We start from the raw sequence: 27529 nt of genomic DNA, 5'->3' as shown, positions 1-27529 counted from the left end.
TAGCATTACAAATGGTGTAGAATTATATCAAAAATATTAACGAGAGGAGAATGTGTATCTTGGATTATTGAAAGCCAGTAATACTGCATATTATGTAAAATGATAATTTTACCCCTCTAACTCCCGAAACCTTTTCAATACGTCATTTTAAAAAATTTAATTTAAAATTTTGAATTGTCAACTTTTAAATTTTAAATTTTGAATTTAATTTTTAATTTTTAAATTTAAAATTTAAAATTTTTAAACTTCAAATTTAAAAAATTAAATTATTTAAAATAAGATTTAGTAAAAAAATATTATTTGTAAACAGTAAAAAAAGATTGCAAAATATGGCTAAGGGCAATTTTGGAATAGACTACTTTATTGTCTATATTACTGAATTTTATAGACAGAACTAAATATAGTAATGCTATAAACACTGCAATTCAACATTATATTACTGTATTAAACCAAATGCACTAATGCAGCATAAGTAGTAGTCTCATTTAGAAATCCAAGATATCTGAATATATCAAAATACTCTGTAATATTACATAACTTGAACCAAACGCGCCCTTAGTATCTCTCTGTGGACATCTAATTAGGAAGAAATTATCCTAACAGATACATTTATTCATTTACCTGCTTTCAAATGGAAAAAAAAAGTGCTAGCATTAATTTCCGATTATAACTGTCTGTTATTATTATTAGTAAATAAGTTTCTCATTTTTCAACCCAATTTAGCCTTCATTCCAATCCAAGTTTCCTAAGTTATCTTTAATTTCTTTCACCCAGGTTTCTATTATTCCCTTTCGTGGAGATTATGCAGAAGTCCTACTGCCTCCATCAAGGTCAATAGCAATGGCCCGGAAGCGTCTTGAGAGACTACCATGTGGTGGTGGTTCTCCATTAGCTCATGGTCTTAGCACGGTAATTTATTAAGCACTACTTATATGCATTGTTGTCTGGAATGTGTTTTCTGTTTTCTATGTTTCCTGGATAACTAACTCCAGGTTCACTCCATAAGGCTGTCAGAGTTGGACTAAATGCTGAAAAGAGTGGGGATGTTGGACGTATCATGATTGTTGCAATTACCGATGGAAGGGCTAACGTATCACTTAAAAGATCCACTGATCCAGAAGCAGCTTCTGTTGATGCACCTAAACCTTCTTCTCAAGAATTAAAGGTACCATTGTTTCCGATAGCAACATAGATATCAACTTTAAAGTACGGCAATTGTTTCCACTTGTGTTAATCTTAAACTGGGCATAAGAAATTATTTTCCATATAGTGCTTACAATTTAAATTTTGTCAGGAGCAGCTTTAATCAATCATATATTCTTCGAAATTGCCGTTATCTGCTGAACATACTGAAATATGTGACCCTAACAAAGGAAATAGTACGGATTATCTCCTAGTGCAATAGTTCAAATATGTAATGAACCAACTACTGCACTAGTATTAGCGACTTCTTTGGCCCAATCACAATTCCAAAATGCTCAAGCCCTTGTTGTTAGTACTAATGTGCTAGTTGTATATATGGCCCTCAAACTCTCCCACATTATTCAATATAGGACTATTGGAGTGTCACAAACTCCTCTCGTTCTGATCTTAACATCCTTGTCAGTCTCAATCACACAAATGATCTGGAACCACCAGGTGATGTGTGATTTTGAAGGTTGATCCGAGCGGTTGAAGAGGCACCCACCAAGCCCATTGTATTGCACTATATCTTGTACAGAACTTAGTTTGCACACTTTCAGTTGGCAACTAATCTGATATATCACTACTTGATTAACATACTAGTATAAGCTACTCGTTAAGTCCAAACCATTCGTACTAATGTGCTAGTCATTTATGTGGCCCTCAAATTCTTTTATATTATTCAATGTGGGACTATTGGGGTGTAACGAGATAGTTTTTTCTTTTGACTCTTGAATGTTGACCATCAAATTGACCTACTCTATTCGATATCTTAGTACAATCCTTTATTGTAGTTTGCAAGGTTCAAAGTTTAGTTTCCACCTAACAAGCAAAGCCATGTTAATTCTAATATTTATGAAGACACATTATATTTCTTCATCATAATGAAGGCCGACCATCTTAAAATGCACTTCTCTTGGAGAGGCACGACTCTCATCTTTTGGATTCACGTCCGCATCTATCACAACAATGTTTTTCACCCTGACCACCTTTGAAAATAACTCACTTATAAAGGAGTTCTCTATTCCCATGCTGGATTCAACTGTAAGTCCAAATTACTAGTGGTCGGAGCTTTATTTCATTTAATTGCCTTGTTATCTAGGATATCCATTTGAGTGAAACTAGTGAATTCCAGCTAGTATGTTTGGCTGTCAAAGACTATCTAAAATGGCATTATCGCTTGAAGGAAAATACAAGAGTCTTCGCCACACCCACTTCCATGTTGCTTGGTAATTGAAGTTGGGAGGGGGGTGGGGGGAGGGAGAGGCTGCTCATATTAGAGACATGATTAAACGAGACAGTAATAGCAGCTGTAGCTTAAATTTTGGCACTAATCAATAGAAAGGCAGTGTGGATCATGCTTGATTTTATGAAGCTTGCATGTCCAGATTCACAGAGATCTATTTGCTTTCGTCTCTTAAAACTCGAGTAAGCAAAAGCACCAGAATGGCATCTCAAGTTATTAGTCACACACACCGTTTTAAATCAAAATAAACTATTTATTTATATATTGTTTTGCTGTAACTTTCACAATACTGTCAGATTCAACAAGGCGAACAAAGCTATTAAAGAAGCGAAGATATGTTTCTTTACCTTAATCAATATACAGCCTTTTACATTCAACTAAGTATATGTGTTTTTCTAGTCTCCTTAAAACTTCGTACTGTTTATTAAGTCTCACTCTTAATAGGAGCTTTTTGTGCCTTTTATCTTTGTTCGTTCAATAAGCCAATGCTGTTCGTTTTCTTGAAGGACGAGATACTAGATGTGGCTGGAAAAATATATAAAGCAGGGATGTCACTTTTAGTTATTGACACCGAAAACAAGTTTGTATCTACTGGATTTGCCAAGGAAATTGCAAGAGTGGCCCAAGGTAGTTCAGTAATTGATACTCCTGATATAATATAATCATTCTCCAGAAAGCTAAACCTTATATTTATCTGGCAGGGAAATATTACTACTTGCCAAATGCTTCTGATGCTGTAATCTCTGCTACAACAAAGGAAGCTTTATCTGTCCTGAAAAGTTCGTGATCTGTATCTTCCTAATTGTCTTTTTTTTTTTTTTATTCCTTCAAATTTTCGGACAACTTTATTTAGGGGTTTTCTCAGAAACCTCTCTTATCATCTCGAGCTTCGCGTTCCTTTAGCATGAATACAATGAGACAAACATGTTGGCGGATGTACCATATTAGTTGTTTTATCTATATATTTGTCACAAATTTATTGCATTGTTGAACTTTTTAGGCCAATTATACGATCTGTTATTGCTTCTACTTCACCTTGATCAACTGGCTCTGCTAGAGCTTTCTCCAATGTATTCAATATTTTCTGATTTGTTCTGTTTACAGTTTGTCATGGTCCAAATCCGAGACATAACAAACATCCCATATCTGCTAGAACTATAAATAAACAACGCTGCGGAATCTAACAAAGAATTACCCTAGAGAAAAATGATAAAATACAAATTCCACTACACGAACGAATTAGAAACAATTAAAACAACAAATCAAAAACAACTAAGCCAACGAATCAGAAACAAGTAAGCATATAACAAAAGATTGATCGGAATCTATATTAGCAATTAATATGTGTTTCCTATACTTGTTTTCTATTCAAACGAACAAAACTTAATCATATGTGTCGTCTATAAATAGTATGTTTGTGTGTGTAGGACTGTTGTATACAAGTGAAAATTTCTAAACCTTTATTTTAAATTATGAATTATATGGAAACAAACAAAATAATATATACTAGTAAATTTGTGTAGTACTATTCTATCAATTTCTAAGAGTATATTTGTAATGAATATATGTTCCACGTTGAAACAAATAAAATTTAAAAACCTCACAGTACTGTTCTATTTTCTATTATGCCGTAATAATTTATATTTATAATGAATACATGTTTCTATTCTAAACCGAATAAAATTTAATAAAATGCATGTTGTATAAGTGTGCGACTGTGGAAGCAACTTCTAAATCCTAAATCTTAACCCTAACCCTAACTCTAAACCCTGAATTTATATAAATGCAACGAAAAAATAATATATCCCAGTAGTATTCTAAAATTGAGTGATCTGCTATTTAGTGATGAAGTCAGCAGCACGGCAAAGGTGAAAGCTCAGATGGAACCCTAAACCCTAAAAATAGAAATTTTATATTAAATAAAAAATTGAAAGAACAAGATTATAGGAATTAAAAGAGTCCCATGTTTGGGTTGTGGCTGAGAGGTTAGAAATCGTTCCCAATTTCGAGCGTTTACGAGCGAATGAACGAGTGGTAGGTCTTGTGATGGACAGGGGAGTGGTTTGGAGCATCGTACAAGTGACGAGAGGTGAGCTACTACCAATAGAGAGAGGCAAGAGCGAGAGCTCTGAGAAGGTTGGAGCAAAGTTTTTTACAGAGCTCGAGAATGTGTCGAATGAAACAACTGCAGTGTGAAAGGCGAACTCCTGCCCGATGGAGAGAGGAGAGAGGCGAGAGAGAGAGAGAGAGAGAGAGAGAGAGAGAGGCAAGAGCGCGAGAGAGAGGCGAGAGTGCAAGACAGAGCTTAGAGCTCACAGAACACGAGGCAGAGAGTTTCGGAGGGAATGTGTGGAACCTCAGAAAAATAAAATTAGACTATACTAGCCCATGATGATCATTTAATCTCAACCACCAATTCTCCAGTTGTAGGATGTACACTACAAATAATGGTGTACAGGTAGCATTTTCCAAAATTAAAATAGAAACTAAGTGGGCGAAATACCATTCGTTGAATTACATGATTATAAGCTGCAAAAGCATCAAGCAGGGTGGATATTTCTTTTTTCCTTTTTTTTTAAAAATTTTTTTTTACTGGTGTTTCGTTTTTTTAAGTGGTGTTTCCTTTTTTTTTTAAAAAAAATTCTCTTGGTGTGATGATGTGTTATACATCTATAGCTCAGCCAACCTGCACAAGCAAGAGACTGCATGCTACAACGGTATAATTTCGCAGTTTCTGGCTGCATAGAATCAACATTGCCATTATATCAGTATCGAGTTTTCAGAATACAGAGGACATGCCCTGTTATGTTGAACAACTAATTTAAGCTGCAAGCGATAAAAATCATTGCTTTCCACATTCATACTGCTCTGGCTTTAAAAAGAATCCAAGAGGTCAGACAAAGTAATCGTATAATAGATGAAACAAAATCTTAATCTTCCATAATAAACTACCCTATAATATGAAAACATTTAATAAATCTGGGACTACACCCTATCAATACAAAACATGCTTTAATAGAACGCCAGAAACAAAATTGAGTGCATACATAACGTTCGGTACTAGCAGATACCATCTTGAAATCATCATCTGCTTCTGACATACTACGTCTCAAAATATGCCAAAACTCTTCCAACTAATAGATGGGAACCCTAGTTATCAGGCCCATCACAAATAAACTTGATTTTATACATTATAACTTGCCATATACTGCGAGAAAAGAGAACTCGGTACGCCAACCAGAAAATAATTCATTGGCCTTTCACTGCTACATAGCGAGAGGCGGTTTTGCATAAGCAACCTTGTCAGAATTTGTGTTATTTCTCCCTCTACAACCTCTCCAGCTATTGTTAGATTGATAACCATCCACCTCATGGTACTTTGGTTTCGTAACTCTTGCATAGAACCGGCCACCTCCTCCGTCTCTCTTCCTTCCATTTCTTCTACTCGTCTCCTTGTTTCTATTCTCCCAATGTCCCCACGAGCCACTTCTAACATTGCCCCAATTATCATTCCTTCTATTACTAGCCCAAGAATTGTGCTGCTCATTACCCTCACCCCAACCGCGACTACTGCAATTCCATGCGTTGAGAGATTCATCCTTTACATCCCAACTTGAAGAAAAAGTAGCTTGAGATGGTTTTTCTACATAAATATCCCAATTTACTGACTGATTCTGATCAGAAACTGCATTTGGCTCCGCATCATCCCACCCAGTAGCAGGAATTGGCTTATCTGTATATGTAAAAGAATCCCAGCCATTAGGTGCAGAGTTATCTCTATCAGCAGGGGCAGGTGGCTGACTTTCCAAATCTGCAATTAAATCGGGGTCGATTATTGCATTTGGGTCAACCTCATCGATGTACATATCCGGATTAGGTAAAGGGATATCACAATGTAGGCCATGATACTCTGCATGGAACCGGGCCTTTGCATTCTGGAAAGCCTCTAATGCCGCAGAATCATCCCACTGGACAATATTCTTGTACATGCTCATAAATCTCTTGGTTTCACAAAGCCTTTTCCAGGGTATGTCGCAAACATAAGTGCAAAACTTTTTCTCCCACAATGGAACAGAAAAATATTCAGGACCTGAAAATTTAAATAAAGGAGAAATAGTGTTAGCAAGAACAATTGAAGGAGAAAGTATATCTTGTAACAACCGTATATGATTGCAAAAAATATATATATATATATATATATGAAGAAAATATTCTGCCAAGTTACAAAAAGATGTTGACGCAATACATCAACTGTAAAATTCATGCACTTTGCAGAGTCAATTATTTGATCATAGGGCTAATTATCTTGAATCAAGTGAATTGTACTTGAAGGTTTATGTACGAAAGTTGCACCATATTGCAGAAACAGGAAGTATCACGGATAGGATGGTCCCAGGTGGATGTTAGGAGGTTCCAAGGAGCAGTTGAGAGTGGGAATAAACAGAACATGGTGAGTCAGAATATGGAGTTTTGCAGTTTCTCCAAAAAATGTCGGTAATGGTGGGGAGACATGCATACGAATGAATCTAGTGTTTACAAGCTCAAAAACAACTTTTTGCTAAAAAGAACAGCTTCAAATCTAGAATATTGAACTGAACCAAACCTAGTAAACCACCAGACTTCTTTTACAACTCAAATTATGATTCTATAAGAGAGTAGATTTGCAGTGCCAGATGTTGGAAATTTTCAAATTAAAGGAGAAAGAAGTTTAAGAAGCATCCTCACCAAATATTTCCATTTTTTTTTTTCCTTTCGTCCCATAGAAAAATGAGTATAGAGAAGGTACTGAAAGAACTAAAGTGAAATGAGCCAGAATTTCAATATTCTGTGGAAAAGAAAAACCAACAACTATTGAAGAATATTGGCAGTCCAGGAATAAGATACATTACAAGGGAGAACTAAGACCCTTATTACTTTTGAAGAAATTGCAGGACAAGAAATCAATTGACAACAGAAGCATAGAACCTTAAGAAAAAGAGAGCATTGTTAGAACTTGGGCAGAACACTAGTCATTCTAACTAAGCAACTTGTATGATTAATAGAATATCCACACCTCATTGCAAGTCGAAATCTCCATCACGCACTAGTCAAAGTGACTCTTCCGAATCCAAGAAAGTCCATGGAACACAGAAAGGAGACCATCGTGAAGTTTTAATGAGGACATCAAATTTGAAGCCATTTCTCATTTTTAACACTTTCTGAGTCTTAGTGACCTTTAGTTCGGATGAAGTTCATTGAGTAACTTTTAGGCTAATTAGATCCTAGAGCAGAGTAGATATTTCAGGGCTGGAGCCAAGGTTTAAACCCGATTGGATTGGTCAACCCATAGTTTCTTTGTTTCTAGCTCTCTGGCTTTTCTATAATCTGCTCTGATATTATTTTACCTAGTTTATATAGCCACTTAACAACACACAAAGGTGCACAACGTATTTATATTTTAGTGAGAATCAACGCATAGAATTCACACAAAAAAAATCCCTATCAAGTGTCAAATATGTTAGCAGCTGATGACAATTGATGAAATATTTAATAAACAATAAAATGGACATGAAAGAGGTTTCTTGCTTCATTATTTGGAATTTGATAGATTGGAACAAGGAAAGGCCAATGCTACTAGCCAGCATACAGACAGGGTAAATAGAGACATCAAATTGAATAAAAAGGAGTCAAAAACACTTAAATTCCTACAATGCAAAAAGAAAAGTTATGTTCACAAAATTGAGGTGATGATTCTATATCTTGCTGCATAGAAATAGCCAAAAAGTGTCTTCCATGTGCTAGATTTCCGTATGGCTTTTCATACTTCTCTCTCCACCGATCCCGTTTTACTTCTTCTCTATGTTTCTTCCCTCTGCCACCATCTTTATGTCTCGTAATAATTCCACCCACGATACCATAGCACCCTCCTCCTTTCCTGCTATTTCCTTCTTTACCTTGACGACCCTTTTCACTCATACTCGCAAGAGGTCAACAACCTTACAGAACAAAGAAATCAAGATCCAACCACCTTTATCCCCTTTATAGCACATATAGTCTTCTATATGAAGTATTACCAGCACATCTCCATTCTGTACCAGTCATTGAACCGGTGATGGTAGAGGTTTAAGGTTCAAAGGTTCAATCGAGGCTGAACTAGTATTGAACCATAAAAATAAATAAACATAAAAATATATAGATTTATTTGTAAATATATCTATAAATATATATTTTTTAAAAGAAGTAACTTTTTTAAACTTATACAATAGATTTTCACTATATATTTTAAGAAAGTATGTTTGGATGGACAAGTGATTAGAGTGGCTAGGTTGTATTGGGCTAATGCAGGATTGAATTCTGCTTCTAGCACATTAATTTACAATATGTCACTAGTTTACATAACCGGCTGGTTTGTTGGATTGTGGTAATCTAGCCAGTTCGAGCAGCTAACCAGCGTATTTGGTTGAACTCCTACTATGGTTTTCAGTACTATGTCTAAACCGGCTGTCGAGCCGGTTCCCAATTTAATGCGGTCCGACCAGCTAGTCTTGCTCAGTTTTCTGAATCATCACATGTACATCCATCATATACACACCTCAGTAGCACTCGAAGCCTCTTCTTTCGCCTCCACAACAACCTAGCATATCTTAGCCTTAAATTCCATCAATAAAATAAGTTTGCAACCTCCAACCAAATGGAAACCCAAAAAAAAAAAAAAAAAAACAATCCTACCGGTCATCTATCTTAATGTGCCTAGCAAAAGCCAGCATATAACTACAAAGATAATGTCCAATGGGTATTATGTTACAAACTCGTACACTTTCTTGTGGATGATGGATCAATCGAAAGCTTTAATTACCAAGTTCTCAATATAAAAGAAGAAATCTGGGGTTTATTATCATTCCAAAGCCCTCACTTGTTGTTGCTTTAATTCCTCATTCGTTAATTATCCAGCATTATCCAACCACACAAAACAAAATCCTGCATTTAGTCGCAAATATATGTATGGCGGTTTAGATTGCACCCAGATTTGATAAATCTAATTTGTTTTGAGTGCACTCATTCACATAGTAAACAACCGCAATTGAATAATCTTAGTCACCTGATGACTTCCATACTAACTCTAGATTTTCCATCTCTAACTGATCTCTGACAGCAAGGCAGCCTCTCATCTCTATGCGGGAGAGGTGATGGTGAGAAGAAGGTAGAATGAAATTGAGAAACTGAACCGAACTGTTGGTTATGAGTCAAGATGTTTCGGTTTACTGGCAAAAGAAATTCACGCCACGTCTCTTGCTTCAGCGCAAAGAATAACACAATACCAAATTCAAGATAAAACTTGGGCCTAAAGTTGGAATATAAAAGTAGCATCTAAATCGTTAAAATAGCTAATAAATAAATTTTTTTACTACACAAAGAAACAAAAAAATAGAGCAATTCTGTTAACAATATAAAAGGTGACATTAACAAGAACTAAATCAACTTATATTACGAAAATTGTAATACAACATCAAAGTTATGTACGATGGCCATTTTTGGCCAATTTCAAGTGAGTTCCGCACACTTAACCAATTATATTAAGAGGCCGAATGTTACTCCAGCCTAGAACAAAATCAAGGAACAAGTGAATTTGGATTATAAAAATATCGTCGCCGACTTACCGAGCGGTGTTCATTTCCACCATGTAAGGCCGAACCACCTATGCTAATTCAGCTAACAGTTGTAGCAGCACTCCTAGGAACAGATGCAGTAAGCATCTAAAAATAATATAGGACTGACCTACCCAAAAGTAAGAAAGTTATTTGGCCAATTAGCCATACAATCAAATAAAATTCAGCTTGAGTATGTATAGTCATTTCAGCCCATGAAACATATAATTAGCCAATCCACCGTTAATAATGGATACACATCCTTGCTTCTCCATTAGCTAAAAACTTTGTTCTGCATCAGTCGAAGGCTAACATGCATGAGAGGCACGTTGCCAACATGAAGAACTATGTTGGTGCACATGCAATGCAGACTGCCATTTATGGTATTCAGCCAAATACATCGACTAAAAAAGCCCAAGCACGAAGCCTATATGTAGGTTCTTGGTAACTCAACAGCAAGAGACAACATAACATTCCTATATTTGTGGAGCATTACTATCACAAGACTTGTATAATAGGCCAAAAGTGGGTGCGTTAGGGATAGTTTATCTTTTGGAAACGACAATTCAAGTATGGTGGATCCCATGCTGTGTCATTAAGTTGTTGGCGTGATGTTTTTGTAGGGAACGTCCTTTTTCCTGAAATGACAATTTCGAATTAGGCAGGTGCTGCAGCATCATTAATCAGTTGCAGGCATGAATGAATCAAATATTATGGCACCATTGGTCCTTAGAACTACTAACTAAAGAAATGAAGCTCCATGGGCAAGGGGCCCCTTTCCACTATAGAAATCAGTTCTTTCTACTATAGGAGAAGTGACGTAACTTAGGAGTAGGCAGAACTAAAGGCTTTTTTTAGGAGTAGAAGTAATGTAGTCTCCTTCCTCCTACATCCAGGACATCCCGCCTCGTCATAACCATCTACGCCTTCAATGCACTGACCGATTCCATCTGCGTTGCACAGCAAGGACTCGTGTCCATCTTCACGACCTAATAATCCACACCATCACAGACGTCGAAAGCTGGGATCGACGTCCATCACAACAACGCTTGATAGATCAGCCATGTCCGTCAAGCCAACCCACCGGTTGTCAGTACAACTCTTCTCTTGCATTTTGCATTTCTATTAGTACGCCAGAACAACTCCTCTCTTGTATTTTGCATTTCTATTAGTGCAAAGAGAGTATCACCTTTCTTTCGTTATCAAGTGCACGAGCTTCTTCCTCCTCCAATTTGACTCGGCAGATTCACTTCCCACGTAGAATCCCTCCCTTCTCAGACTTGCCTGATGATCAGAGTCGACTTCTAGGGGGGATGTGGCAAAGGCATCATAGAAACCTAATTTTATGCTAACCACGACACGCATACCTGCAAGCCCAAAATCTCCAAGAAGAACTAATTGATGCAGAAATTTTGTCCAGTACTTTAACAACCTAATAAAAGAACTGAAACATAAACCTCAATTCTCAAACAAAAGTATATCTTTTATTAAAAAAAAAAATCAAGATTAACCTAACAGAAATCTAAAGAATCCGTTCCCACCCAAACCACCAAAATTCCTACCTGTTTCATATTAATCACAACAAGATGATCTTATAACATAACCACAATCAGATGACCTAACCACAAAGCACAAAGGGCAATAAACTCATCATCGGATTAGAAGAGAAGGAAAAATCCCAAAGCAATTAAGAAATCAACATTCAAATAAGAAACANTTATTTAGTGGATTTACTGTTTTATCCTTATCTCTTGTGGTAGCATTTAGACATTTATTATGCTCTGATACTTCTAGATGTCTTTTATTATTGCTGTTATTATTGTTGTTTTTAGACGCCTTATATGTTGTAGACATATGGCGGGTCTGGGCACGCGCCGGGCGGGCTCCCGCTGGGTCCCGGGGCGTGACACCTATCTAGGTCCAAGTCTTCGTTCAACCTAAGTTAATACTTTAGGTTCGATGTCGATATGTTCATAGCCTAGGTTCATTAACACTAGGTCTAATGTCATTTTCCTTCTAAGTCCACTTGACCCTAGGTTCAATGTCGCTATAGTCATAACCTAGGTTTACTTGACTCTAGGTTCAATTCTCAACCTAAGTTCAATACATTAGGTTTAATGCCACCCTTGACCAACCTATGTTTATTAATACTAGGTTAAATGCCACTCAATCTTTCCTAGGTTCACGACATTAGGTTCATATCATTCATGTTCAACCTATGTTCAAGACACTAGGTTAAATGCCACTCGATCTAATATACATAGATTGTCCCATCGAGCCTTACACATTAGTATTTTTCCTTTGCCATGTTCTCTACTCACTCTAGAGTTAATAATCCAGTCACATGCACATATGCATTCTAGCATCTCTATATCATATCATATGCATTCACTTAGCATTTCTATAATATGCAACATGCATCCTCTTTAGCATTTACATTATGTAATTAACATGCATTCTCTTGGTGTTAACTACATGCATCATCTAGCATTTCCTCATTGTATCAACATACATATTTCATACGTAGGTATCAACATCAAGCATAAGATTCATGCATCTACATTATCTCTTGCAACCTACTACTACACATGTATGCATCAATAGTAACCATTACTCTTAGACATAACGGCGGCCTAGTCGCTTCGGTGAGCACAACCCACCTCAATTTGCACTCCGATTTCTTGTAGTCACTTGCAATCGGCCTCCCGCGGCACCCGTGACCCGGTTCGGCCCGAACTCTTGCGCCACCACCCGAACAGCCTCCAATCCATGATCCGGAAATTAAAGATGCGCGGTTAGTTGTCATGAGCTCACGATTCCGTTTTCATGATTTTAGGACGTCGCCTCGGCCCTCCAGGTGGAAACGAAGCTTTAACGGTCCGTTTCTTCAATAACTTCACGTAGGCTCGACGAATCGCCGAACCAACTTCACCAACGCATTCGTATACCTAGCAATTAGGTTTACATCAGATTAAATTAGATCAAGCCCTTACATTTTACAAAACCCCACTTTAAGCCCTAGGATGCACTATTGTAAGAAATCAACATATAACCTCTTAATTCATGCAATAGTCATCCATTTAGCATCTAAGGGTTCCTCTAAATTCAATTCTAGAGCATATAATTCAAACCCTAGAAATTCACCATTTCAAACCTAGCCTCTACACATGCTCCAATTAACCCAATTTAAATGGAGAAAACATGCTAACGACACATTAGAGGCTAATAGAATCTCATACATAAAGAATTTAATTGAAATCCTAGCTTAATCATGAGATCTCACCTTAGGCCACCATGCTCATCAAGCTAAATCCACCATTGGAAAGCTTGCTTCCACCATTAGAGAGCTTCAACTTCATCTCCAACATCATCTTCTCTAAAATTCTGAATTTGAGAGATGGATCTAGAGAGCTGGAGGAGGAATCTAGAGAGAGAAAGGAGAGTTTCTCTCTCCCACCATGTGTGCGTGTGTGTTGTGTGTGTGTGTGCATTCGGTTGAAGGAGAAGAAGAAGCAAATGCTTCTTTTATAATTAACACCCTCAACACTATTCACTTTAGTTTGTAGCTCAGATACAGATATTTTTCGCCTGCCCTTCACGATCTCTAATGTCAAGCCATCTCGAAAGCCACTGGTTTACACCAGCTTTGACTTTCTAATTTTAAAGAAAGTAATTCATTTTGGCTCAGACTGACAGTTCAAACTCGAGTTTGCCTGTAAATNGCAGTCGGATTTTATTTTCCACATTTCGGGTGTCAGAATGACATGAAACTTTAAATCTAGCCTCATAAAATAATTCTAACATATTCTCCAATTTTCATAATTTTCTGATGTCACGCCCCGAGCCCGTCTATTTGGCAGGTTTCGGGCACGCCGACAGACCGCCGAACGGACAGGGTTTTTTCGGTACCGCGGACAGAGTCTCCCCTGTACATTCAAGGCGTCGCAATCAATACAATGTACAAAGTTCCAACCAGGAACACATTTCAATCAAAGATTGCATAAGAAAGTGTCAAAAACATAATTTACTTGCTATTACAAGCATTCACATTCACTAGATATATTTTACATCATAATTACACATTACATTTAACTTCTAAATACAATCAAGCTTTTATTACAAATTATTACAACTTGATTCTTTTTATATTCTTTTTATGCTCTGAGTAAAGACCGACTCAGGGTACCGCTATCTCTGGTCTCGGTGGTAGTGCGCTATCTACGGAGCTACACCCTCTCCTCGCGCCGCCGCGCCGCTCACGTGGGAACCTGTACCCCCAAAAACAACACGGGGGTGAGAACTATATAAATATAGTTCCCAGTGGGTACGGCCACCCAAGGGAAGAGCTCGACCCACAGGTCCAAGGAGGCACTACAACATGTTAGTCCAACAAATATCCAACAGATATATATATGCGATAATTGAAATACATGTCATGCCTCACAACCATGCAATATGAAAATCATGCGATTTATGCAACCAATTAGTAGTTCAATCGATACTACTTTAATCCTGCTATTCAAAACTCATTCAATTGACTTCGAAGTTATTCCACTATTTTAGATTCATATCAATTAAACTTCTGATCATATGGTCTCATTTACCTTTATCAACTATCCACCCGACTCGGTCTCGAGTCAATCATTCGCGGAGTACCGCGTAAACCCAGGCTCGAGGCGAAGGACGTCTCACTTGCACCTCAGCCTTAAGTCCACTCAACTAGGATATTGCTACAGCTCATGTGCTTGTTACCCAATTTCTTAGCTAACCCGAAGGTTTCACCCTCAACAAACTCACCAACTCAAAATCCCAATAATCGGGGAGATACTCGCTACGACCCGATGGGACCGTCCTCTGGGGAGATACTCGCTACAACCCAGTGATGTCGACTCCGGAGCACATCGCCCGAGGGAGAGCTACCACAACCTCGAGCAAGGACTAAAAGTGAGTATGATCAATCCTACATTTGAGGACTCAAAGTTCAATCCATTCCTTAACTTTAGGAAGACTATACTCAAATGACCATAACTCTAGGGTTGAAATGTCATAATATTTCAATCATTCTTTTCTTTGCATTCTTTACTATCACTTGTGTCATATACACTACTATATTCTTGGACTCATGCCACACTTGTTTTCTAAGTGTTCAACATGCCATAAGTGTTTCCACTATACTAATCATATGCCACTCGATCTAATATATATAGATTGTCCACGTCACATATCATAGTTCATATGTCATTGTTTTCCAATGTCGAGTTCTCTAATTCACCTAGAGTTTATCGACCGAAGTTCAACATGCATGTGTCATTTAACATAATACACAATTTGTCAATATACATTCATCTAGTATATTCTACAATAAATCAACATGCACTAATTCATCATATTCCACAATATGTCTACATATATATACCAATCATTCATATGCCATCCAACATGTTCCATAATTTATCAACATGCATATTACCTCTAACATATTACTATAACATTATTTTCATGCATTCATGTGACAATTAACTCATACATTCATCTAGCATTTAACACATTATATGTCATTATGCATTTTATCTCAACAGTAAGTAACATCAACTATATGCATCAATTAGAAAACCATTACTCTTAGACATATAGGCGACCNCCAATTAGGCATACAATCAAATAAAATTCAGCTTGAGTATGTATAGTCATTTCAGCCCATGAAACATATAATTAGCCAATCCACCGTTAATAATGGATACACATCCTTGCTTCTCCATTAGCTAAAAACTTTGTTCTGCATCAGTCGAAGGCTAACATGCATGAGAGGCACGTTGCCAACATGAAGAACTATGTTGGTGCACATGCAATGCAGACTGCCATTTATGGTATTCAGCCAAATACATCGACTAAAAAAGCCCAAGCACGAAGCCTATATGTAGGTTCTTGGTAACTCAACAGCAAGAGACAACATAACATTCCTATATTTGTGGAGCATTACTATCACAAGACTTGTATAATAGGCCAAAAGTGGGTGCGTTAGGGATAGTTTATCTTTTGGAAACGACAATTCAAGTATGGTGGATCCCATGCTGTGTCATTAAGTTGTTGGCGTGATGTTTTTGTAGGGAACGTCCTTTTTCCTGAAATGACAATTTCGAATTAGGCAGGTGCTGCAGCATCATTAATCAGTTGCAGGCATGAATGAATCAAATATTATGGCACCATTGGTCCTTAGAACTACTAACTAAAGAAATGAAGCTCCATGGGCAAGGGGCCCCTTTCCACTATAGAAATCAGTTCTTTCTACTATAGGAGAAGTGACGTAACTTAGGAGTAGGCAGAACTAAAGGCTTTTTTTAGGAGTAGAAGTAATGTAGTCTCCTTCCTCCTACATCCAGGACATCCCGCCTCGTCATAACCATCTACGCCTTCAATGCACTGACCGATTCCATCTGCGTTGCACAGCAAGGACTCGTGTCCATCTTCACGACCTAATAATCCACACCATCACAGACGTCGAAAGCTGGGATCGACGTCCATCACAACAACGCTTGATAGATCAGCCATGTCCGTCAAGCCAACCCACCGGTTGTCAGTACAACTCTTCTCTTGCATTTTGCATTTCTATTAGTACGCCAGAACAACTCCTCTCTTGTATTTTGCATTTCTATTAGTGCAAAGAGAGTATCACCTTTCTTTCGTTATCAAGTGCACGAGCTTCTTCCTCCTCCAATTTGACTCGGCAGATTCACTTCCCACGTAGAATCCCTCCCTTCTCAGACTTGCCTGATGATCAGAGTCGACTTCTAGGGGGGATGTGGCAAAGGCATCATAGAAACCTAATTTTATGCTAACCACGACACGCATACCTGCAAGCCCAAAATCTCCAAGAAGAACTAATTGATGCAGAAATTTTGTCCAGTACTTTAACAACCTAATAAAAGAACTGAAACATAAACCTCAATTCTCAAACAAAAGCATATCTTTTATTAAAAAAAAAAAAAATCAAGATTAACCTAACAGAAATCTAAAGAATCCGTCCCCACCCAAACCACCAAAATTCCTACCTGTTTCATATTAATCACAACAAGATGATCTTATAACATAACCACAATCAGATGACCTAACCACAAAGCACAAAGGGCAATAAACTCATCATCGGATTAGAAGAGAAGGAAAAATCCCAAAGCAATTAAGAAATCAACATTCAAATAAGAAACATCATAAGAAAAAAAAAAATAAAAGAAATTTCAAAAAAAAAAAAGAAAAAAAAAAAAAAGAAAAAAATTTCCAAGCATACCTGTTGGATTGGGGGGCCTCCAAGAATTGCTCGCCCCGCTGTTTCGTTCCTTGTAATTATAATGATTCCTCTTCTCCCCATCCCACGAACCTCTCCACTCCCCCATCTACGGCGAGAAGCGCTTCTGCCGCTGCTTCTTCTCCAAGATCACAACTTTTCCCCCAAAATTCAAGTGATCGAGAAGATGAAAAAACTGAATCCCAAATCTTACCAGAGAAGGGAAAACCCTAAACTTGCGAAATATAAGAGAGAAATTGGTGCGGGCTCGGAGAGGAGAGATTTGGGGGAGATCCTCGTATATTTCGACTATTTTCGTTTTTGTTTATATAATAATTAATTTTTCCTTCTCTGAGGTGGGTTACGTCGGTGTATATAATAAATAGGGGGAGTTGGATTCGCTGCGTAGGTTTTGGACGGACGGGAGACTCCGTCAAGATGCGACGAACGATCTGATTTTGTTGCGGCTTTGCCACAAGCTGTCTGGCTCGCATTTAGATTCGCGCTAGTGCGTGAGCCGGCTTTCGGACTATCACCTGCGCAAGTCGGTTATGCGTCCGTCAGTTTCCAGATCGAGTAAGGCTTTGAACTCTAGGTTGAAATAGTTCCATGTAAGGCTGTAACTAACTAACTATCATATAATTGCCTACAGTAAAATATAAAAAATAAATAATGTTTTTGAGCAAAATTCTACTTATATATATCCGTAAAGGACTGTAGATCTTACACTTACCATTCTAGTATTCACAAAAAATTAAAATACTTTTTAATAAAAATAAAAAAATTGATGTGACAGGTAAAGAATTAAAGACTTTTGGTTGGAGCGGGTGTAAAATATATACTACTTTTTGGGGTGTACCAATAGTGTTACTTTAGACATGGATAGTTAGATTCAAAAAATTTTATTTTACTGGCTAGAAAAATGCTTATATTTTACACCCTTAAAATCAAGAATCGATAAAACTCTTATGAAATTTTAGTCGTAGTAGTAGTAGTAGTAATAATAATAATAATAGGGCAATTTGCATAAAAAATTCATAAATTTTGAGCTTTTGCAAAACTAGACCGTCTTTTTCGATTTTAGAGATTTGGTTTGAATTTTCATCAAACTGACCAAAATACCTTTATTCCTTTTTCTTTCTTTTTTTTTTTTTTCTCTCGTTCTTTTTTTTTCCCTCTCCGAAGAAGGCAATGGAGGCAGAGGCGGAAACTGCCCGCGTCGCCTCTGCTCTCACGCCCTGGCCCTTGCCCGCGCATCCCCCACCCTCCTCGCCTCCGACCCTGTTGAGGCCGTGCCGCGACCCTCTTTCTCCACTAGGTACGGCGACGTCAAGGTGTAGGATCTTCTCCTCCACCGCGCGCCGAAACGCTGCGACGTCGTTGGAGGTAGCGAGCTCGCCTCCGACGATGTCGCTATGGTTGCGATAGAGGGCAAGTAAAAGGTTGTGAAAAAAAAAAACTATAGAGAAAAAAAATAAGAATAATAAAATATAAAAATAAAAAATATTTTTTTCCTACAAAAAAGACCAAAAATCATATAAGAAGGAAGAAGATGATGGAATCATACTGTTAAAATAAAGTTACATTGTTTTAAAAGAATTTTGCACTGTTTTAAGTGAAAGTTGCACTATTTGAAACAAAAATTACGCTCTTTAGGATGAGAGTTATACTCTTTAGATCAAAATTGCACTCGTTAAGTAAACTTTACACTACCTTTTCTCTTCTTCTTCCTCCTCCTCCTTCCTCTCATCCTTATCCTCATCCTCCTCCACCCCTATCCTCTCCCCTTCTTCTTTTTCTTCCTCCTCCTACGAACCCTAACAATAGCTTACGCCGCCACCTCGCTGGCCCCTCTCGGGCCTAATCCCGGGCATTATCCCTGACCTCTGCTAGGCTTTCCACCTCTAGCATGGCCTTGATGCCGTCTCCGCCATGCCCACCAACCTTTATGGCCCTCGCGACAACTTCCACCCTGACCACTCCCACCTTGCCAAGCTCTGCTGCTTCCACCCTTTCCACCTCTGCTGTTTCCACCTTGCCAAGCTCGCTGCCGCCCCACGGGGCTCCGGCGCCCCGCTCCGCGAGTTCCTCCACGTCGACGATCTTGCCGACATCCTCGTCTTCCTCATGGACCACTACTCTAACCTCGACCACGTCAACGTCGGCAGCGACGCCGAGATCTCTATCCGCGACCTCGCCGAGATGGTCCACGACATCGTCGGGCAAGATTGTCTGGGACCCCACTAAGCCCGACGACACCCCGCACAAGCTCATGGACAGCTCCAAGATCGCCACCATGGGCTGGAAGCCCAAGATCGCCCCCCGCGACGGCCTCATCCAGACCTAAAAGTGGTACGTCGAGAACGTCGCCGTCGACCACCATTCATAGACGAAGTTCATTTTACTTAATTGTCGGGGATGATGCTTGGGGATGAGAAAGAAAAAGAAGAAGAAAAAAAAAATGGGAGAGGATGGGGGTGGAGGAGGATGTAGATGAGGATGAGAGGAAGGAAGAGGAGGAAGAAGAAGAGAAAAAGAAAGTGTAAAGTTTATCTAAAGAGTGCAATTTTGGCCTAAAGAGTGTAACTCTCATTTAAAGAGTATAATTTTCTGTCTCAAATAGTGCAACTTTTACTTAAAATAGTGCAAATTTTTTTAAACTATGTAACTTTATTTTAATAATGTAAACCCCTCTATTCTCAATCTCAGGTAATCCTCCTCAAATCCTTAAATCATTTTTTTGCTTAATTTATGCTTCATTTGGTCGAATGGGTTGTCATTTGGACTCATGATTGGTAGCTAATCTTTTGTTTTTTTGGGGCGTCTCACTTTGCTCTGCAATTGTTCGATAAATTGCGTGAATGAGAAATTTGAAACTTGCCATATGATTTGAACACAACACGAATATTATTTCTCGTTTTGGTTCCAAATAGATGATATAACTCTTTTCGACATTGAATATATCACGCCCGGGTTACAGCAGAAGCCTATTCGGTACATATACAAACCCGTCATATACCTAAAGTGTGTGTTTGGATCGGGTATAAAGGGGGGGATAGGGGGTATCCCCCCCTTTATACCCAAACAAAATTTGGCAAGGTAGGAACTTTTGTTCCTACCTTTGTAAGGACCCAGCCGACTAGCAATAATAACTCGTTGGGCCCAACCACCGGCCCAAAGCTTAAGCCCAGTTATTATTACTAATATCTAATTCTCTTATATACCCAATCATATCCTCATTCCTATCCAATGTGGGATTATTAGGGTATGACAGACTCCTCTCGTTAAGACTCTTACGTCCTTGTCAGTCCAATCACACACACCGAAGATCACCAGGCGATGTGAGACTCGTCTCGCTAGCCTTATCAACCAGACCCTGGCATAGCCACTCCGGCATAGCCTATCACCTTGTCTTTCAGACCCTGTCTCGGCCGAGACTCGCCACACATTTTCGGCTAGTGATTGGCTCTGATATCAAATGTAACGATCCGGCGCACTAGCAATAATAACTCGTTGGGCCCAACCACCGGCCCAAAATGCTTAAGCCCAGTTATTATTACTAGTGTCTAAGTCTCTTATATACCCAATCACATCCCCATTCCTATCCGATGTTGGATTATTGGGGTGTGACAACCTAACCCGGTAAGGGTAGGTTGTTCCCGAGGTGAGAACAAGCTTGGGAACAAGCTTGTTCCCACCCACTGGGGTAGAGAGAGAGAGAGAGAGAGAGAGAGAGAGAGATAGAGTTTTGTTTTAAAATTTAGAATTTAAATTTTGTAATTTTAAAATTAAAATTTAAAATTGTAAATGGTAAATTTTAAAGTTTAAAATTTAAATTTGATATTATAAATTTTTAAATTTTAAATTTGATATTTTACATATTTCAAATTTAAATTTGGTCTTAAATTTAAAATTTATAAATTTGAATATTTAAATTTTAAATTTTAATTTCAAATTTTAAAATTTAAAAGTTAAAATTTTCAATTTAAAATTATAAGTTTAAAATTTAAAAATTAAAATTCAATTATAGGGGTAATATCATTATTTTTTATTTATAAACATCAATTTATTTATTTTTTTTATTCCCAATAACCATCCAAACACAATTTTTCTAATTCCATGCAGCTTATACTCATATTTTCATCCAAACAAAAAAATACCATTGTTCTTGCAAAAATTCATACTTGTACCTATCCCCGGTATAACTAGTTCCTACTAATTTTCGAACCAAGCGAAGCCAAAGTATACAAGGCGTCTACCAAAACCATACTAGAAGAGTAATAATTAATAGAAAAGTCTAACATGGTATCAGAGCATAGAATGTACAAAATGTACTAGAAGTACTAAAAGCAAGAGTGTAAGATCTACAATATCCACTAAAGACAATAGGAAGCAAGAGTATAAAAACTGCAAATACAACCCTCCAACATCACTCTTACATCACACGGTCACAAAACAGTTATATATACATGTGGTAGTCTCTATACACGAGTAAAACATCACCCTCGTCCACACAACCAAAACAGAGAGGTGATCACCTAGCGGGACTCCAAGCTATGCCTAGCTAGATGCGACTCCTTTGCCGCGATCCCTAGCCTCTCCCGCAGTGGATGACTCTGCAAATAAAACAACAATAAATAGGGCATGAGAACTATTAGTCAATAGTTCCTAGTGGGTAAGCCGCCGACCTCAGCGAATTACACCACTAGGTTCATGAGGTATAAATAAAGAGCATGTATGTCTATAACATGATATAAACAATAAACAACTAGTAAACAATAGAATGATAAAGTCTCTAATGCTACTATTAGTAAGCAACAGATAATGAACTACTCTATATGAGTAAGCATGCTATATCATCTCATAAATGCACACTATCTAGTAGTGACTATTGTACTAATACAATTCAGTATTTTTGTTCAATTCATAAGGACCTATACAAGGTAGTCCGGCTTGTGCTACGCCTAATGACCCCGTGGTAGTATACACTCCCCCACGGCAATCCACTTCGGCACCCAATCCCGCACAGGAGAGCACGATGTTGCATAGGCCAACTCCGGAGTGTCGGCTTGTGGGGAGCGACCCTCACAAGCATGTGCGAATGAGCACAATGGCAAGCAAGCATGATCCATAGTACAAGGCTCTCAATCGCCATGTCTCAAACATGGAATGTCCCCTACCGACCTATAGGTCGGGATCTAAGTCCAACATCTAATGCTAGTTATGTCACGCCCCGGATGTCTCGTTCCCGGGCACGCCGACAAATCCGCCGTATACAAAGGAATTTTCCCTGTATACGAAGCGTCAAAGTACCTGTAGAAATACAATNCCCACCTCATTTCGCATTCCGATTGCTTGTCGACACTTGCAATCGGCCTCCCGCGGCACCCGGCACCCGGTTTAGCCCGATCTCTCGCGCAACCACCCGAACGGCCTCCAATTCACGATCCGGAAATTAAGGTCTTCGGTTATGTGCCACGATGCTTCAAATCCGTTTTCATGAGTATACGATGTCGCCTCGACCCTCCAGGCGGAAACGAAGTCTAAACGTCCGTTTCTTTAATAACTTCGTACCGGCTCGACGAATCGCCGAACCGATTTCGCCAGCGTTTACCTAGCAATTATATTTACAGAGGGTCAAATGAGATCAAACCCTCATCTTTTCAAAAATTGTATTTTGAACCCTAGGTTTCATCTATTGCAAGAATTAACTAAATTGATCCTACATTCTAGCATTTATCCTCTATTTAGCATGCTAGGATTCCAAATAAACCATTTCTATGGATTATAAATGAAGCTTTAAAGATCTACCATGAGAGGGTTCAAAAAGCTCATTTCAAGCCCTAGGTTTACAACTAGGCAAGAAATCAATAAATTGATCCACAATTTAAGCAACAATCATTTCTTTAGCATGCTAGAATAGCTCTAAATCCATTCTTGAAGTTTAAAACCCAAACTACAAGGAGATACCATTAAAGGGTTTTGGAGCTTACCTTCAAAGCTTGCTTCTCATGCAAGGAAGAAGATGGAGAAGATGAAAATCCATCCTTGAGCTTCAATCTCCACCAAAACCCTCTCTTTTAGGAGAGATTTAGAGAGAGAAACGAGAGTTCTCTTCCTCCCTCTCCTTGCGTGTGTGTGGCGTGTGTGTGTGTGCGCATTCGGCTGAGGAGGAGAAGAAGAAAAGGGATTAAATCCCTTTTTACAAATCAGCCCCTCAACTATTACACTCTTTACCTCGGGCAGCAGTTTAGCAGTTCGGAACAGTTGGAGCCCTTCTTAGTGTCCGTTTGGGCTCAAATTTGACAGGCAGACTCGGTTTAACGTACTGAGTAAGAATATATCTTAAGTTTTCCGTTTCGACCTCGTTTGGTCACTACAAACTGTACCGAACTGTAATCTTTATCAGATAGCTGTCGGATTTTATTTCTCACTCTACGGGTGTCAGAAAAATATGAAACTTTAAATCTAACCTCATAAAAATATTTCTGACTTATTCTCCAATTTCATAATTTTCTGAGACTGTGCATTTTCTGCTAATTTATCTGTCCCGTTTTCAACAGAAAATTCTAGATATTCTGATTTCATTCCGATTTCAGTACAAGTCATTTCTGACTTATGTTTTACTTCTATAAATCCAATAAAAATAGTATCTCACACTATTTTTATTTATTTTTATTTTTATACCAAAATCTGGTATGTTACATCTTACACTGTGCATTTTCTGCTAAAATATTAGTCCCGTTTCGCACAGAAAATTTTAAATTTTCTGTTTTCATTCCGATTTCAGCACGAGTCATTCCAGACTTATATTTCACTTCTCTAAATCCAATAAAAATAGTATCTCATACTATTTTTTTTATTTGTTTTACTTTTATATTAAAATTCGGTATGTTACAAGGTGGCTGCTAGGGAGGTTCAGATTCTCCCACCACCTGCGCCAGTTGACGACGTTGCTCCGACGGCACCGTCTCCCGCGCTCGGTTCTTCACGGGCGGCACCTGTGGTCGCGCCTCGGGAGGAGTATGTTGTGGCACCACCAGTTCAGGTGCATCCGGCGGGGGCAGTTTTTTCCGTGATGGTTGTTGGAGAGGAGCGGGACCGGCTCATAGATCGCCTTAACGAGTTCAGAAGGTGTAATCCTAGGATCTTCGACGGAGAGAAAGCTGACTACTAGATCGTGGAGAAGTGGTTGCATATAGAGAAGCTCTTCCGCGACACTTTTGTAGAGGAGAGAGACCTAGTTTGGCTCGTCACTCATCACCTGGATGGCGAGGCCTATCACTGGTGGTTGGATATCCAAGACAACCCCAACACCGACCTTGCAGCTATTACCTGGAAGAAGTTTAAGGAACTTCTGTTGGAGCACTACTTCCCCAACAGTGTCAAGAGGAAGATGGAACAGGACGGTTTGCGCCTGGGGGATCGGAGAGTGGCCGAGTACGAGAGGGAGTTTTCTCAGCTTCTGCATTGCGTGTCTTTCGTCTTGCGAGACGATGAGGACAAGGCCCGCATTTTTGAGCGAGGACTCCGCCCGTCGATCTTTCGGTTTTTGCAGTCTTCCAACCTCCAAACCTATCGGGAGGTGGTGAACCGAACCTATCGGGAGGTGGTGAACCGCGCGCTTTTTGTGGAGAGCGACGCGGCGGATATTCAGGATCGGAGAGAGGGCTTGGATAAGGGTAAGGGCAAGAGGCCCACGGCTGAGGGTGCGAGTTAGATGCACTCTAGGAGGCCGCAAAAGCACCCTAGGAGCCAGCAGCGTGGACGTGGCCGTCGGCGCAGCGCGGAGGTTCAGATTGTCGCCGACCTCCCTAGCGTGTGATCTGCGGTGGTTCTCACATTCCACCGCAGTATCCTCAGCGGGGAGGCAGGTGTTTCTTGTATGGTCAGGAGGGCCACTTCCGGACCGAGTGCCCGAGGGGTTCGTCACCGGCACCGTCATCTGCATCGGCACCAACATTGCCAGCATCTAGTCAGGGGACTCCATCGGCACAATACCAGCCTGGGTGGCCACCCGTCTAGCGCCGGACTAAGGGGTCACTACAGGCCCCGAGCGGGCGCATGCATGCGGCCTAGACGAAGGAGGCGGTAGTGGCCGAGGATGTGGTGGCAGGTATCATTTTATTAAATGGCGTTAGAGTTCGAGCATTATTTGATACTGGTGCATCGCATTCATTCATAGATCGGCTGTTTGCCGAATTGCATGACATCCCGTTAGTTTTCTTGTTGTATCTGGGACGTGTTGTAGTCCCAGACCATTCTTTGGATATTCGAGAGTTTTGCCCCAGTTGCCCTGTTCGGGTAGGAGATTGGATTATGTCCGTGGATCTTCTTGCTTTGTGCAAACTTGGAGAGTTTGATGTGGTTTTGGGCATGGATTGGTTAACCAAGTATTTTGCCACTATCGATTGCAGGAATCGAAAGGTTACATTTAGAGAACTGGGCAGACGGAGGTTGTGTTTAGAGGATGCCGGAGTTCGCTGTTTGCGATGACGATTAGCTCCTCTCGAGCTAGGCAGTTGATCAGTAGGGGTTGCATAGCCTATTTGGCTAGTGTGGTGTTGAGGGGTGAGGATGACAACCCTAGGATTGAGGATATCTCGGTAGTATGGGACTTTTGTGATGTGTTTCCAGCGGAGCTTCCAGGTATGGCACCTGATAGGAAGATTGAGTTTGTGGTAGATCTCGTCCCTGGGACTACTCCAATCTCAAAGGCGCCCTGTAGGATGGCACCGGCAGAGTTGAAAGAGCTGAGGGCACAACTACAAAATCTTCTTAATAAAGGTTTCATTCGCCCGAGTGTTTTTCCTTGGGGAGCACCAGTTTTATTTGTTAAGAAGAATGACGGATCACTTCGCTTGTGTGTGGATTATCGTGAACTTAATAAAGTCACGATTAAAAATAAGTATCCGTTGCTAAGGATTGATGATCTTTTTGATCAGCTTCAAGGATCGAGTGTGTATTCCAAGATCGACTTGCAGTCGGAATACCACCAGTTAAAGATTGCACCTGGGGATATATTGAAGATGGCTTTTAGAACACTGTATGGACATTATGAGTTCACTGTTATGCTGTTTGGGCTTACTAATGCCTTGGCAGCTTTTATGGATCTAATGAACCGTATTTTCAAGCCTTATCTAGACAGGTTCGTCGTAGTGTTCATCGACGATATCTTGGTTTATTCCGGAAGTGATAAGGATCACGAGGAGCACTTAAGACTTGTACTTCAAGTGCTTCGGGAAAAGAAGTTTTTTGCCAAGTTGAAAAAGTGTGAATTTTGGCTTCGAGAGGTGGCATTCCTTGGACACCTGATTTCGGGATCGGGTATAGCTGTGGATCCTAGGAAGATTGAAGCTATCAAGGATTGGCCGAGGCCGACGAGCGTTACGAAAATCCGGAGTTTTCTTGGTTTGGCCGGCTACTATCGGAAATTTGTTGAGAGGTTTGCTAAGTTATCTACTCCCCTCACGCGGCTCACGCACAAAGGCACCAAGTTCATTTGGAATGATGCGTGTGAGAGAAGCTTCCAAGAGTTGAAGGCTCGATTGACGACCGCCCCGATTCTAATCTTACCGGTTGCTGGAGCAAGGTATGTAATTTATAGTGATACTTCCTTTAATGGATTGGGCTGTGTATTGATGCATGATGGAAAGGTGATCGCGTATGCTTCTCGCCAATTAAAGGATTATGAAAGGAATTATCCCACACATGATTTGGATTGGGCGGCCGTAGTCTTTGCATTAAAGCTATGGCGTCACTATCTTTATGGCGAGCGGTGTGAAGTGTATACGGATCACAAGAGCTTAAAGTACTTATTTACTCAGGAGTTGAACTTGAGGTAGCGCAGATGGTTGGAGATACTCAAGGACTATGATCTAATGATTCTCTACCACCCGGGCAAGGCTAACGTGGTGGTGGATGTGCTAAGTCGGAAATCGACGGATAACTTAGCGATGCTTGTAGTCACTCAACCGCCGTTGATTGAGCAGATGAAGCGGTTGGAGTGGAGATGGTGGCTTCTAATACACCCTTGAGATTGATGACTTGGTAGTGCAACCTACACTTTTGGAAAGGATCAAGGAAAAGCAAGTCCACGATGTGGAGTTGCAAAAGATTCGAGCTAAGATGGTTGATGGTTACACCGGTGATTTCCTTGTGGATGATCAAGGAATGTTGCGTTTTCGCCGGCGGATT

At 39.5% G+C, this 27529-nt stretch overlaps 2 protein-coding genes across 2 annotated transcripts in view; one reads left to right on the top strand and one right to left on the bottom strand.

Annotated features, from left to right (window-relative positions):
• The window catches only part of LOC109719254 (magnesium-chelatase subunit ChlD, chloroplastic), an 82258-nt gene extending 78801 nt beyond the window's left edge, over positions 1-3457 (top strand). Inside the window, exons 12-15 of the mRNA XM_020245827.1 lie at positions 775-909; positions 1007-1165; positions 2935-3055; positions 3130-3457. Of these exons, the coding sequence (XP_020101416.1) occupies positions 775-909; positions 1007-1165; positions 2935-3055; positions 3130-3215 (501 nt within the window). The 3' untranslated portion in view covers positions 3216-3457. The remainder of the gene's footprint in view (positions 1-774; positions 910-1006; positions 1166-2934; positions 3056-3129) is intronic.
• Positions 5249-17698, bottom strand: LOC109719752. The gene is made up of 2 exons (XM_020246559.1): positions 17336-17698; positions 5249-6518 (listed from the first exon to the last, which is right to left on the bottom strand). The coding sequence occupies exons 1-2, from the start codon at positions 17439-17441 to the stop codon at positions 5695-5697; spliced, it is 930 nt and encodes a 309-aa protein (XP_020102148.1). The 5' UTR covers positions 17442-17698; the 3' UTR covers positions 5249-5694.

This window comes from Ananas comosus, linkage group 13 (genome assembly GCF_001540865.1).
Source record: "Ananas comosus cultivar F153 linkage group 13, ASM154086v1, whole genome shotgun sequence".
Taxonomy (NCBI): Eukaryota; Viridiplantae; Streptophyta; class Magnoliopsida; order Poales; family Bromeliaceae; genus Ananas; species Ananas comosus.
Note: the sequence above shows the minus strand (reverse complement) of the source record. Positions and strands in the feature narration are given on the sequence as shown.